The 14568-nt window shown below is 37.2% G+C and overlaps 1 protein-coding gene across 1 annotated transcript in view; it reads right to left on the bottom strand.

The window, feature by feature from the left end:
* Positions 1-4022: 4022 nt before the first annotated feature.
* Git (ARF GTPase-activating protein GIT1) overlaps positions 4023-14568 on the bottom strand; it is a 497129-nt gene continuing 486583 nt past the window's right edge. Inside the window, exon 2 of the mRNA XM_089088872.1 lies at positions 4023-6065. Coding sequence (XP_088944998.1) covers positions 4191-6059 — 1869 coding nt within the window. The 5' untranslated portion in view covers positions 6060-6065 and the 3' untranslated portion in view covers positions 4023-4190. The remainder of the gene's footprint in view (positions 6066-14568) is intronic.

The raw sequence follows: 14568 nt of genomic DNA, 5'->3' as shown, positions 1-14568 counted from the left end.
CTTTACCTAGCTTTACTTCTTCGATGTGTACTGTATAATACACAAGTGGTGTTTGAACAGTGTTGTTAATTTAAAATAGAGTTTAACGTTATACTATACTAAAAAGTTGATACTAAGAAATATGTAGATGGCAAGAAAAGAATTTTAATAACGGATAGCTTTACTTCTCCGATGTGTTCTGTATAATACACAAGTGGTGGGGTGATGGGAGCAGGGTGTCTTAGAGTACTTATAGTGCTGTACTATTTGGCTCTTTTCAGAGCTAGGTTTCTTAGTCTCTCATAGGTGTGTGTTGTCTGAAACCTACAATTTGGGGTGGGTAGTTTGCTATTTCTGGCTTTTCAGAGCTACGTTTCATAGTCTCTCTTAGGTATATGTTGTCTCAAGCCTACAATTTAAGGTGGATATTTTGATATTTTTGTCTTTTAAGAGCTAGGTCTCCTAACATTTCGTAGATGTTTGTTGTCTAAAACTTATGATTTGGGGTATTTAAATTACTATTTCGGCTTTTCTGAGCTAGATTTCTTAGTCTTTCGTTTGAGTGTCTTGTCTGAAACTTATGATTTGGGATGTGTAGTTTGCTATTTCCGGCTTTTATGAGCTAGGTCTCCTAGTATTTCGTAGGTATGTGTTGTCGGAAACTTATCATTTGGAGTATGTAAAGTGCTATTTCGGGCTTTTCTGAGCTAGGGATCCTTACTATTTCGTAAGTGTGCGTTGTTTTAAACTCATGGTTTGGGGTGTGCAATTTAGTATTTCCAACTTTTCTTAGCCAAATTCCCTAGTATTTCGTAGGTGTGTGTTGTCTGAAACCTACGATTTGGGACCTTTAGTTTGCAATATCCTGCTTCTCTGAGCTAGGTTTCATAGCCTTTTGTAGGTGTGTGTTGTCTGAAACCTATGATTTGGGATGCTATTTGGGCTTTTCAGAGCTAGGTTTCTTAGTCTGAAAAGCCCAAATAGCCCAAGCCCAAGACAAATTACGCAAGCACCGGTGATATTGCACTGTATATTCTTGTGCAGTTGAAACCTTTATATAACTTACTACTAACATATTTTGCGCTTTACTGAAAACAAAGTATATTTAAATGTTTTCACATTTTTTACTTAAATAAATACAAAAAAATTAAGACTTTAAGGAATAGATATCAGTATAAGTGTATTAAACTGTCAAATCACGGTCATTTGTTTTTGGTTTTTCAGTAAAGCCTAAATTATGTACTGGTGTTGAGAAGGCATAGGGGTTATCAGCCCTGCTAACGTTGATTTTTGCTCGTTTCGAGTTTGACTCGGCTATTTATTCTAATTTCTGTTGGTTTTGAGTTTCATTTATTTGTTGATAGTGATTTGTGGTAGTTTTACGCTTGGAAGATTATTTGACCTTATTTCTGTCCATTTTTGGCTTAATGGAGCTCTACTTTTCTTTCAAAAACTTATTTCGCCGAAAAAGTTTTTTAAATTAATACAAATATAAGACAACGTCATTCAGCCAGGGGGGGCTCCATAATAGTACTAGTATCATAGCCGTAGCGGTAGTAGTAGGAGCATAAGTAGCAGTAGTAACCGTAGCAGCAGTAGCAGGCTATTAAGCACATGTTGCATTTTGGTCAGTTGATTATCCTTTTCATGGTACTCTGGAAATTTCAGCTTGATATGGTAAGCCGTATAAAGGATATTGGCTATACGCCCTTTTGTAATCTGTATGCACATAGTATGTTCTGATTTCGTTCAACTTTCCCCTCAAAATTTCCTCAAATTTTCACTTCAATATCCATAGCCTGGACAGTACTCGTTACAGATGTAGCAGTTGTAGGGGTAGTAATGGTAGCTGTTACAATAGTGGTAGTAGTAGTTGCGTGCAAATATAGCTTTTTTGGTCAATTGGTCATCCCCGCATCATTTCCTTGAAGTTCCACATTATTACGCTCCGTCCTTCCTGAGTTACGCCCTTTTGACAACCCATATGCACATAACATCTTTTGATTTAGTTCAAATCTTCCCTCCAAATTCTCAGAAAGCTCCATCTGAATGCCCTTCGTCATTTTGGACAGTAAAGGTCAATCATACGCACCTTTCTCAATAAAAAAAATACTACATGTAAACAATGGGCAAATTGTATAATTCATAGCCCTTGCCCGGAGGGCCATGGGGGGGGGGGTTGACAACCCCAGAGACACAGTTACTAGACCTTTCAACTATGTTGAAAAGATGGTTATCTCGAAATTTTCATTGGATCTTTTGGGAATTGATGGGCTTGGGACGAGGGCTGGTTGCCCTCTAATCATTTTTGACTCTGAAAAAGGGCACTAGAACTTTCAATTTCCCATCAAATGAGCTCCTTTCAAAGTTTCTACGACAAATCCCACTATAGGAAGCACCTTGGTGATAAAAAATAATGAAGAACTGGATCCCACCAGATCCACTGTTGTCACTCACAATAAGTTCTGATCCATTTACAGTCGAAAAAAAATCTTCAAATCTTCCAGGAAACGAAAGAATAATAAAACCCCTGGTGAAGATGCTGAAATAATTAGATATTCCCAGTCATCTTTGAGGTTCAAATGAGCTGATCTCGTTGCGATTGTGTGGTCCTCAGAGAAGGTCCCATTCGACAATGATTCGACTCTTCAAAAAATTTGATGTATCTGTATGTGACAATCGACGTCACACACTATTCTCAAACACATTCAATCCAAACTTGATTTTAAACCCAGAGATGAACATGACGGCTTCAGATCTAACCACTCGTGCACAGATCTTATATTAACCTTCCAAATACTCACTAAAGAATCCTGCCGATGGCGGTCCAAGCTCTGCATAGTATTCATTGCATTTGAAAAAGCATTCGACTAGCTCTGCAAAGAAAGTCTTTAGAAGATACTTTCCCATTATGGTATCCCATCAAAGATCATCAAAATAATTTCCACTGTTTATCTGAATACGGAGGCTAGTGTTCGTACATCTCGATACGACACTTCAGGATTCTCTCAGGAGTTAGGCAGGGCTGCGTCCTACTACTATTGTTCTTCATCATGGTGCCTGAATACGTATGGAGAAATGCAACCGCAGAAAAAACCTATATGGTTTTAGCTTCGCTAATAACATCACTATCAATCCTTGATAATTGCAAGCAACGCCTACACTGAATCCTCAATGAATTCAAAACCAAGGCAAAATGCGTAAGGCTCAGAGTCAACGCCAGAAAAACTAGATGCATAGTTACTCCAGACTTGCCACTTGAGAGCAAGTGCGGTGACGAGTTGGAATGAGTGGTCAAATTTAAAGTCTTGGGGAACATAATTGAAAACTCTGGCTCATTGCAGAAAGAAGTAGCGTTCCGTGTAGGCGACGCAAGTGGAACTTTCAATAGGATTAAGGAAATCTAGCGATCAAAAGTCTTCTTGTTCTTTATCAAACTTAAACTCCCCTATAGCAATAATATCCTAACGCACACATTCGAATCAAGTCATATTGATTCAGAGCAAGATTTTTGGATCCTGACATTTAAAAATACATGTCTCCGACGATACATTGAATCGATATGTATCTCCGAATCAATATATTGGACAGATCGACTGTCAAACTTGGAGATCTAGAAAATGTACCACCAGGCTCCAATTGATTATATCATTCCAACAAAATGGTAACATCTCCTCCATGCCTTGAGAATGGGGGACCATAGAGCTACCAAAGCAACTTTCCAGTAGTGACCTACAGGAACAAGGAGGAGTCATTACAAGAACACGCTACGTCCCCCATATCAGTTAGATCTGCACTCTCGTAACACGTTTTTGCAACCCGAGTGGGGCGGCAGCAGGATACCATGAAGACTAGATACTCCTTGTCGATAACCTCGGTGCCTGTGGAGGCACATGAGGACCTAAGATCTAATGTAAGGTAAAGTTTTACAATGCTTTTTCTATAGTCTTGTATCTATCCAGATCACGAATCTATGCTAGAAACTAGTTTCTACAAGGAATGTATTACGATTTTGAATGGCTAAGCTTAAGTAGTAATTATAGAAAACAAATTTATTTCTCTTAAAAACTTAGCAGCTACAGAGTAAAATTTCAAAACAAAAAATATGGCTGATGGAATCTTAACGCTTACAATAGGGATGTATTGAAATAACGACAAAGGTACATAATAAGGGAAAGTATAGAGGTAAACACAGGAACTTAGTTGGCATTTTAACAGTGAGACTGAAAGAAGTTCATTATGGTTTTTACTGCACAAAGAACATCATGAGCACATGGATATACTTTTTGCGTTATATATGAACACTCATATTTGCTCTGATTCGCAGTAACATCTTTACAAGTAGATTGTAAATTTGAGAGACTTTGGGATAGTTTATTTAAAGAAACTTGTAAAGTATGATCTTGAGCAGAATTATTAAGTGTTCCAAGGACGGCTAAGGCAGCACTCACAACTTTTTCTGCAGCACTGGAAAGCTCCAATACTTGGCCAGAATCGACTAATTTCTTCAATTCTTTTACACTTGACGTAATTGCACTCGTCAGTTTTGATACTTCAGTGGCACTTGGAAGAGGCTGAGTGGAAGATTTTCTCGGTTCAAACATGCTTATTGGTCTGTTTGACCGGCTTCTATGATTAACTGCTAATACCTCATCTATGGGCTTGGAATAAAGTAATTCAGGAGATCCTACTGCTCTTTCATTTATCTTTGGGTAAAGCGGCGGAGGTTTTTCAACCAAAATATTTTTTTTTAATGCTAACTTCTCTTTTAGAAGTGTTTCAACTGTTTCTTTTAGGTCTTTAATTTGTTGTTCAACACTTTTCCATCTTGCCTCCATTTTGACATCCGAAGCAGCAAGTTGCTCTTGAATATGCCTCGTTGTATCAGGGGTTAAGCCTTTTGACCCTATTAAACCTGAAGAAAGAGTATCGTGGGGCTCTGAATAAAAGTGTGGAGTCATGAGATCAATTGGGAAATAATCCTCGGATGCAACCCTGTCATAGACATGCTCTTCTTCACAGCTTATCAAAATATCGTTACGCCTCTTAATTTCTTTCACGGTGTCAACTAATAAAAGAGCAAATTCTGTAGGATTTAATTTTGACAGCCGTCTTCTAATTTCATTTCGACTCCCAGAATATGCAATGATTGGCGTGAGATAAGCTACAGGGAATGGTAAGTCACTTTTTTCTAATGTTTGGATATTATTCCAAGCGCGCTCAATATCTCGACGATCCAGCTCATCATATAAGTCCATCACAAGCTCTTCAAATAGTTCATTTGTAAGATTTTGAATTCTCGAAACACCATTCATTGAAGAAAAGGCTAAGGATGGATCTATTTTGGGTATAAGATAGTGTAGTCCTTCTTTATGGTTCGGAACCTTACCACACAAAAACTTAGAAATTCTGTCACTAACCATGTGCTGTAATTCAATTAGCCTTTCCATCATATCATTATTTCGCAATTCTTGAGCTATATCAAGAGGCGTCCTACCTTTAGAATCCAAAGAATTTAAGTCTGTCCCATACAAATACAAAAGGTAGACCTGAGCTGACTGATTATTCTCAACTGCAACATGGACTGTTGAAACACCCTTTTCCAAGTGAAAATAGTTAGGCTCTGCACCACAAATAAGAAGTCTTAAAGTTGTTTCAAAATTAGCAGTTCTTACACAACCATGCAACTGCTCGGAAAAATCATCATCTTCATTAGACGCAGTTGTGCTATACTTGAAAATAAAGGCATTGTGAATATGCTTTGCTCGAATAAACTCAGCTTTCACAGGATAGATTGGATCCGTTGCTACTGGCTTCTTTTTAGCGTTTTTTATATTTGCTGGGTCTAGAAGACGGTGTTCCCAAATAGAGTTAGAAACACTTACAAGAGAACTGAGAAGTCGTATTTCATCTTGATTAAATATTCCGCTGACGGGTCTTATATAGCTGACATGTCGACCCATTTCAAGATGAACGCTGGCACAGTCATCACAAAGGAGAAGAAATTTGTTCATTGAAACCCAGCGCATTTGCTTGCTTGAACACTCTCCGCATTCTCCTTTTTTGAGGAGGATATCCATCAAAACCTTAAACAAGGAAAAATAATTAATGGATTAGAAGCAAAAAGAACTAATTGCGAGTCTGAGAGCTTAATTTGATAAATTTTAATATCCCTCTAGAAATAGAGTGTCCTGCTTTACAACCTTTCAATAGCTTAGATAATTTCGGAGACCACACTGTCTTTCCATGACGATAAAATAAAAGTTCAAAATAGGGATAAAATCCTTTTTAATAGACAGTGTATAGAAATTCACAAAAAATACCAGATATTTTGGTCACATATACAGTGACAGTCCTCAGTAGTAAAACTACTGTAGTAGTTTTACTACTGATGATGGTCACTGTATATGTGACCAAAATATCTGGTATTTTTTGTGAATTTCTATACACTGTCTATTAAAAAGGATATTATCCCTATTTTGAACTTTTATTTTACTTTCAATAGCTATTTTGCGAATGACAAAATGTTCCGGTCAATCGCTGTCAGATAACAATTCAACCTTACACTGGCCTATATTTTGCAAAAATAACATAAAAGAAAAGCAAACATAAAGCCGAAAATCTATGAGGATTTTTTGTTATAACTGGAATGAAACTATAATGAACTATTACAACAAAACTACCCACAACATGCCTTTATTTTAGTCTTACGAGTATACCAAGATTACCGATGAAACTTCTTAACTTTTTTTACTCTTTAAAAAAAATGCTTGTGCGGTTTTATTCTTGTTCCTTGACCATTTATCCATTACGAAGGGTCTTTCAGCAAGACTACCATCTTGTCTAATTATTAGCAATTATGTTTGTTTTTCAACAAAACTTTAGTTGTTTTGCAGAGGCAGAGCAGCTCTATTGCTTTTGGAGATTTCTTTCTCGCGATCAGCAGTCTGAAAGTCGAAAGTGGTAAGACAAAAACTCCGAATTTCCCCGATACTGGTATCGCAAAACAGAGACGAAAATATCCTCTCAATTCTACAAACTATCAATTATTTTCCAGACAAAAAGAAATTATTTCTACGAAGTAAATAATCAAACAGTTTGTGGTTAACAAAAAAAAAAAAAAAAAAAAAAAAAAAAAAAAAAAAGATTGACCCATGGCAATAGTAACACTGACTCCAAAAGCAGGAAAACTGATAGCAATATATTTACACAAAATAATATATTTTTCAAAGGATTCCCAGTATTCAAAACATCCCCCCTCCAAATGAAAGATGTCGCATTAATCCTGATGATAAATCGCATCATCAAATTCAACATGTTCAAGAATCAGTGGTTTCAAGTTTCTATCTTTAAAACACAAAAGTTAGATTTTTCCCGACAAAGCTGGTCATATGTGCCTATTTATTTTGCAGACAAATATTTTGCAGCTACAGAGGGGGCTGCTACCTCCTCAATTCCTCGCTCTTTACGATAAAGTTTTATAGTGGTTTGAAAATACTTTTTATTCCAATTAAACAGCCCTTGTGTTTTAGCCGTTGCTTTTAAATTATTGGGACAGTAAGTCAAACTTTTGCGTAAAGAGCAGGGGATTGAGGAAGAAGCAGCCCCTATCGGGACAGTGGAACATCCTAGAAAGCTGTTTTGGGGCTCAATTGAAAGGAAATTGCTATATATAGAGCCTTTTGCAAGTACTTAAACATACTATCAAATTAAACACAAATTTAGACAACTCTCTTTTTTTTTTATATTTAGGCTAGTTTTAATATCCGTAAAACAATCCCTCAACAATAATATTCATCCTTGAAAGAAAATGCACCCTTCAAATATTTATTAGGAGGGCGGCGGATGGAAAATAAACAAATTCGTCATTTCCGCAGTTTAAAGACGAATTGTGCAACCAACCTGTTTTATCGGCATGTTCCCTATGGACACTGGTAGGGGGCGACGCCACCTTGGGAAAAAGACATATACCATTGTAGGCCTCCATAAGTAGGAAACGAGAAATATTATACCACTTAAACTCTGTGAAAAGAAAGCTCCTGTTAGCATAAGCACTTGCCCCCCCCCCCCCCAAGAACTTGTCTGGTGATACTTATGACACCCTACACATTTTCCACCTCTGTGCTGGTAGATATGTGAATATGATCTTTTATGCTCCATAAAAAAAGATTGTTGCAACGGGAGAGATGGCACCCCCCCCCCCGTATCATTATTAAAGGCAAAACTGAAAACATTCCCGAGAATCCAGAGGGACTTGAGATCGATTTTTACTATGAATGCGGCAGCGTGTGGCATTCCTGTCTCTGAAACTAGAAACCTAAATCTATAGTTTTTCGATAAATTCAAATCGATAGGCTATCTCACGATTTTACTGGAAAGCTTACCGGCATCCTTTGGGCTAAAATTTTCGTTTTATGCTGCAAAATAGCATAACATGCTCTTTGCTGTTTTGGCTCAATCTTTTCTGATTATCAAAAAGTCAGTAGAACATTCAATTTTCTTTCTAATTACCGTTAATCCGATATTCTCGAACTAATGGTTCGATACGAACATTCCTTAAAAAAAAAAAAAAAAAAACCACAAACACACACACACACACAGAGAAAAACACACAGACACCCAGTGTGTCACACACTCACTCTCTCTCACTCACACACACACTGACAAACTCCCAGACAACCAACCAGACGCCCAACCAGACACTAACTCAGACACGCCCACATAACAACACACATAATCCTACAGATACAAACACACAGACACACACACACACAAACAAAGAGACCCAATCTGCGAACCACCGCCAGCGCATCAAACAGAATAACCACCAGACCCCATAAAAGTAAAAAACACAGAAACACAAACAGAAAATAACACAGTCACTATAACAGACACAACAACCGACAAACCCACAGTCACACACCGCGACACACCCAAAGACAATAAGACAGACCCACACAGACACCCACACAGAGAGAAACACTCATACACACACACATACACACACACAGATACACACACAGACACACACACACACACACACAGACACACCCACACTGACACACTCAAACACTCACACAGAGACACACTGAGTTACAATCTCACTGTCACAATAACTTTAACTATATCATTCAGAATCACAGTCACATAAACAGACACACGCAGACACAGGCACACCGACACAAGCACCCACACTCAGCCACACAGAGCGACACACAGATACACACACAGACGCACACACAGACACACACACAGACACACACTGAGACACTCACACATACGCACAGAAACTCGGTGACTGAGAAGAACAGTCAGATAGACACTCAGAAACAGACACAGACACACCCGCAGACACAAACACAAAACCACACAAATACCCGCCCCCACACCCACACCCCCACACCCACCCCCACACACACACACCCACCCACACCCCACCACAAACACACACACAAACACCACAAAACAAAAAAACACAGACACACACACACACACACACACACACACACACACACACACACACACACACACACACACACACACACACACACACACACACACACACACACACACACACACACACACACACACACACACACACACACACACACACACACACACACACACACACACACACACACACACACACACACACACACACACACACACACACACACACACACACACACACACACACACACACACACACACACACACACACACACACACACACACACACACACACACACACACACACACACACACACACACACACACACACACACACACACACACACACACACACACACACACACACACACACACACACACACACACACACACACACACACACACACACACACACACACACACACACACACACACACACACACACACACACACACACACACACACACACACACACACACACACACACACACACACACACACACACACACACACACACACACACACACACACACACACACACACACACACACACACACACACACACACACACACACACACACACACACACACACACACACACACACACACACACACACACACACACACACACACACACACACACACACACACACACACACACACACACACACACACACACACACACACACACACACACACACACACACACACACACACACACACACACACACACACACACACACACACACACACACACACACACACACACACACACACACACACACACACACACACACACACACACACACACACACACACACACACACACACACACACACACACACACACACACACACACACACACACACACACACACACACACACACACACACACACACACACACACACACACACACACACACACACACACACACACACACACACACACACACACACACACACACACACACACACACACACACACACACACACACACACACACACACACACACACACACACACACACACACACACACACACACACACACACACACACACACACACACACACACACACACACACACACACACACACACACACACACACACACACACACACACACACACACACACACACACACACACACACACACACACACACACACACACACACACACACACACACACACACACACACACACACACACACACACACACACACACACACACACACACACACACACACACACACACACACACACACACACACACACACACACACACACACACACACACACACACACACACACACACACACACACACACACACACACACACACACACACACACACACACACACACACACACACACACACACACACACACACACACACATAAGTAGAAAGGCCCCTATTGATCCCGTACCCACACCAAATATGGGCATAGAGTCCCTAGGGAGAACACGTGGTTAATGGGGCCAATGACCTCTTTTTCCACGGTCGATTTATTTGGTGTTACAGCTTTTTGGATACCTCAACACCAAGAAACACTTTTAAAAGACCATTTCAGAGCAAGTTACTTTCTTAATGTACCTCCTAAACCCAAATTCCAACTTGAAATACTTATGTTTTTCTCCGACACCTACACGATACAGATTTTTGGATACCTCAACACCAAGAAACATTTTTCAAAGACAATTTCAGAGCATTTACTTTTTTTATGTCCATACTAAACCTATTTTCCAACTTCAAATACTTATGTGTTTCACACAACAATATTATTTACATATATTTTGATTCCTATAAAAATATGTAATCTTTTCAAAGAAAATTTAATGGATATTTACTTTATATATTTCCATAATACCCCCAAATCCTGACAGGGAGTACTTTACATTTTAACCATAAAAAATACTTTAAATCTATTCGGATAAAACAACACCAAGACAAAAATTAAAAAGTCAATAAAAGAGAACTATACAATCCTACTGTACATTCAACAACCATATTCCAACAAGGAGATCTTTACCCTGTAATCCTCCTAACTACTTAACTTAATTCGTTAGGCAACCTAAAAAATTAATTATTAAAATAGTAACTGACAGTGATATATAATAAATAACTGTAAAAAAAACAACAATACTAAAAATTGGTGCACATAACTAATTAATCCTCAACAATACTTTAGAGCTTATTAGATACCTATCCACAAAGACATACTTTTCAAACAAAATTTTAGAGCAAGTTTTTTTCTTAATTTCACTCCTAAACCCATTTTCCAACTTGAAGTACTTATCTTTTTCACACACAACTAGACTTTACAGCTTTTTGGATACCTAAAAGTCAATAAATATTTTTCAAAGACCATTTCAGAGCAATTTAATTTCTTACTACCCCTCCTAATCACATTTTACAGCTTGAAGTACTCATCTTTTTCAACCACACATATACTTTACAGCTTTTTGCATACCTCAACACCAAGAAAATACTTTACAAAATACATTTCAGAGCAAGTTAATTTCTTAATGTCCCTCCTAAACCCATTTTCCAACTTTAAGTACTTATCTTTTTCACCCACATCTATACTTTACATCTTTTTGTATACCTCAACACCAACAAATACTTTTCAAAAGACATTTCAGAGCAAGTTACTTTCTTAATATACCTCCTAAGCCCATTTTTCCAACTTGAAGTACTTATCTTTTTCACCCACAACTATACATTACAGCATTATGGATACCTCAACACCAAGAAATACTTTTCAAATACCATTTCAGAGTAAGTTTATTTCTTAATGTCCTTCCTTATACCATTTTCCAACTTTGAAGTAATTATCTTTTTCATCCAAACCTATACTTTACAGACTTTTGGATTCCTCAATACCAAGAAATACCTTTCTATGACCATTTCAGAGAAACTTATATTAATATTATCTTTCCTAAACCAATTTTCAAGCATGAAGCTCTTATCTAATTCACCTACAGCTATACTTTACAGCTTTTTGGAAACCTAAACAACAATAAATTCTTTTCAATCGCCGATTGAGACAACGTTCATATATCATAATACATAATCCAACAAATATACAAGAAGAAAGAAATCCATTGTTACTACACGGATTGACTTTACAGATGTTTTGATAACAAAAAAAAAAGAAAATCATTTCAAAAGAAATATCATATCAAGTTACTTTAAAATTAGAACTCCTTCGACCATTTTTCCAAAAGTAATTACTTATATGCTTCACCCACAACTATCAAGTACAAATCTATGTATCCATCAAAAAAAAGAAATAATATTAAATAAAGTTTCAGAGAAAGTTAAATTATCAATTTCAATACTAACCAAATATTTCAATTTAAAGTAAATATTATTTTCACACACAACTAGACTGTACAGCTTTTTGGATACCTCAAAACAAAGAAATATTTTTAAAAATACATTTCAGAGAACGTTACTTTCTTAATGTCCCTCCTAAATGCAATTTTCAGGTTGAAGTACTAATCTTTTTCCCCCTCAACTATATTTTACAGCTTTTTGGATACCTAAACACCAAGAAATACTTTTCAAATACCATTTCAGTGAAAATTACTTTCTAAATGTCCCTCCTAAACCAATTTTCCAACTTGAAGTACTTATCTTTTTCACCCTCAACTATACTTTACAGCTTTTAGGACACCTCAAAACCTAGAAATACTTTTCAAATACTATTTCAGAGCAAGATACTTTCTTAATATTCCTACTAAACCCATTTTCCAACTTGAAGTACAAATGTTTTTCACCCTCAACTATACTTTAGAGCTTTATGGATGCCTCAACACCAAGAAATACTTTTCATAGACCCTTTCAGAGCAAGTTACATTCTTAATGTCCCTCCTAAACCCATTTTTCGACTTGAAGTACTTATCTTATTCACCCAAAACTCTATATTACAGCTGTTTGGATACTTCAACACCAAGAAATAAATTTCAAATACCAGTTCACAGAAATTTACTTTCTTATTGTTCCTTCTAAGACCAATTACCACTCTGAAGAACTGATCTTTTTAACCCACAACTAACCTTAATATCTTATTAGATTACTAAACTCCAGTGAAAATTTATCAAAGTAAGTTTAAGAGCTATTTAAAATATTAATGTCCATCATATACAATATATTAGATAAAATGAAGAAATAATTCTCACCCAAAATCAATAATTACAGATTTTTGGATACCTCAACCCCCGTTCATACTATTCAAAGACAATATCAGAGCAACCTACTTAATTAATGACCCTCCTGAACACCATTTCCAACTTGAAGTACTTATCTTTTTCATCCACAACTATACGTTACATATTGTTTTTAGCCTAAACACAATTAAACAATTTACATTGTCCCGTAAAGGAGAAGCACTTTGCTCTACGTCCCTCATCAACCCATTTTCGATATGGAATTAAATATCTTTTTAACCCACAACTAAACTTTAAAGTAGGATGTATACATCATCACCAAGAAATACTTTTCAAACACCGTTTCTGAGCAAGTTACTTTCTAAAGGTCCCCGCTGAACTCATTTACCAACATGAATTAATTATATTTTTAACCCACAACAATACTGTACAGCTTTTTGTATACCTAAACAACAAGAAATACTATTCAAAGACACTTTCATATCAAGTTAATTTCTTAATGTCACTCCTCAACCCATTTTCCATCTTAAAGTACTTATCTTTTTCACCTTCAACTATAATTTTCTGGTTTTTTGATACCTCAACACCAAGAAATACTTTTCGGATTCCATTTCAGAGCAAGTTACTTTCTTAATATCCCACCTAATTCAATTTTCCAACTTCAAGTACATTTCCAATCCCGACTAAATTTTACTCAAAAGCCTTTTATTTACCTCAACACACAGAAATAATTTTCGATGACCATTTAAGAGCAAGTTGAATTCTTAATGTCCCTCCTAAACCCATTTTCCAGCTTGAAGTAATTATCTTTTCTACCCACAACTATACTTAACATACTTTTGCATTCCTCAAAAACAAGATGTACTTTTCAAAGAACATTTCAGATAAAATTACTTTCTAAATTTCACTCCTAAACCAATTTTCCAAATTGAAGTCCTAATATTTTTAACCCACAACTATAATTTACAG

Source organism: Artemia sp. Qi Xiang Cuo, chromosome 5 (genome assembly GCF_049724085.1).
Source record: "Artemia sp. Qi Xiang Cuo chromosome 5, ASM4972408v1, whole genome shotgun sequence".
Taxonomy (NCBI): domain Eukaryota; kingdom Metazoa; phylum Arthropoda; class Branchiopoda; order Anostraca; family Artemiidae; genus Artemia; species Artemia sp. Qi Xiang Cuo.
Note: the sequence above shows the minus strand (reverse complement) of the source record. Positions and strands in the feature narration are given on the sequence as shown.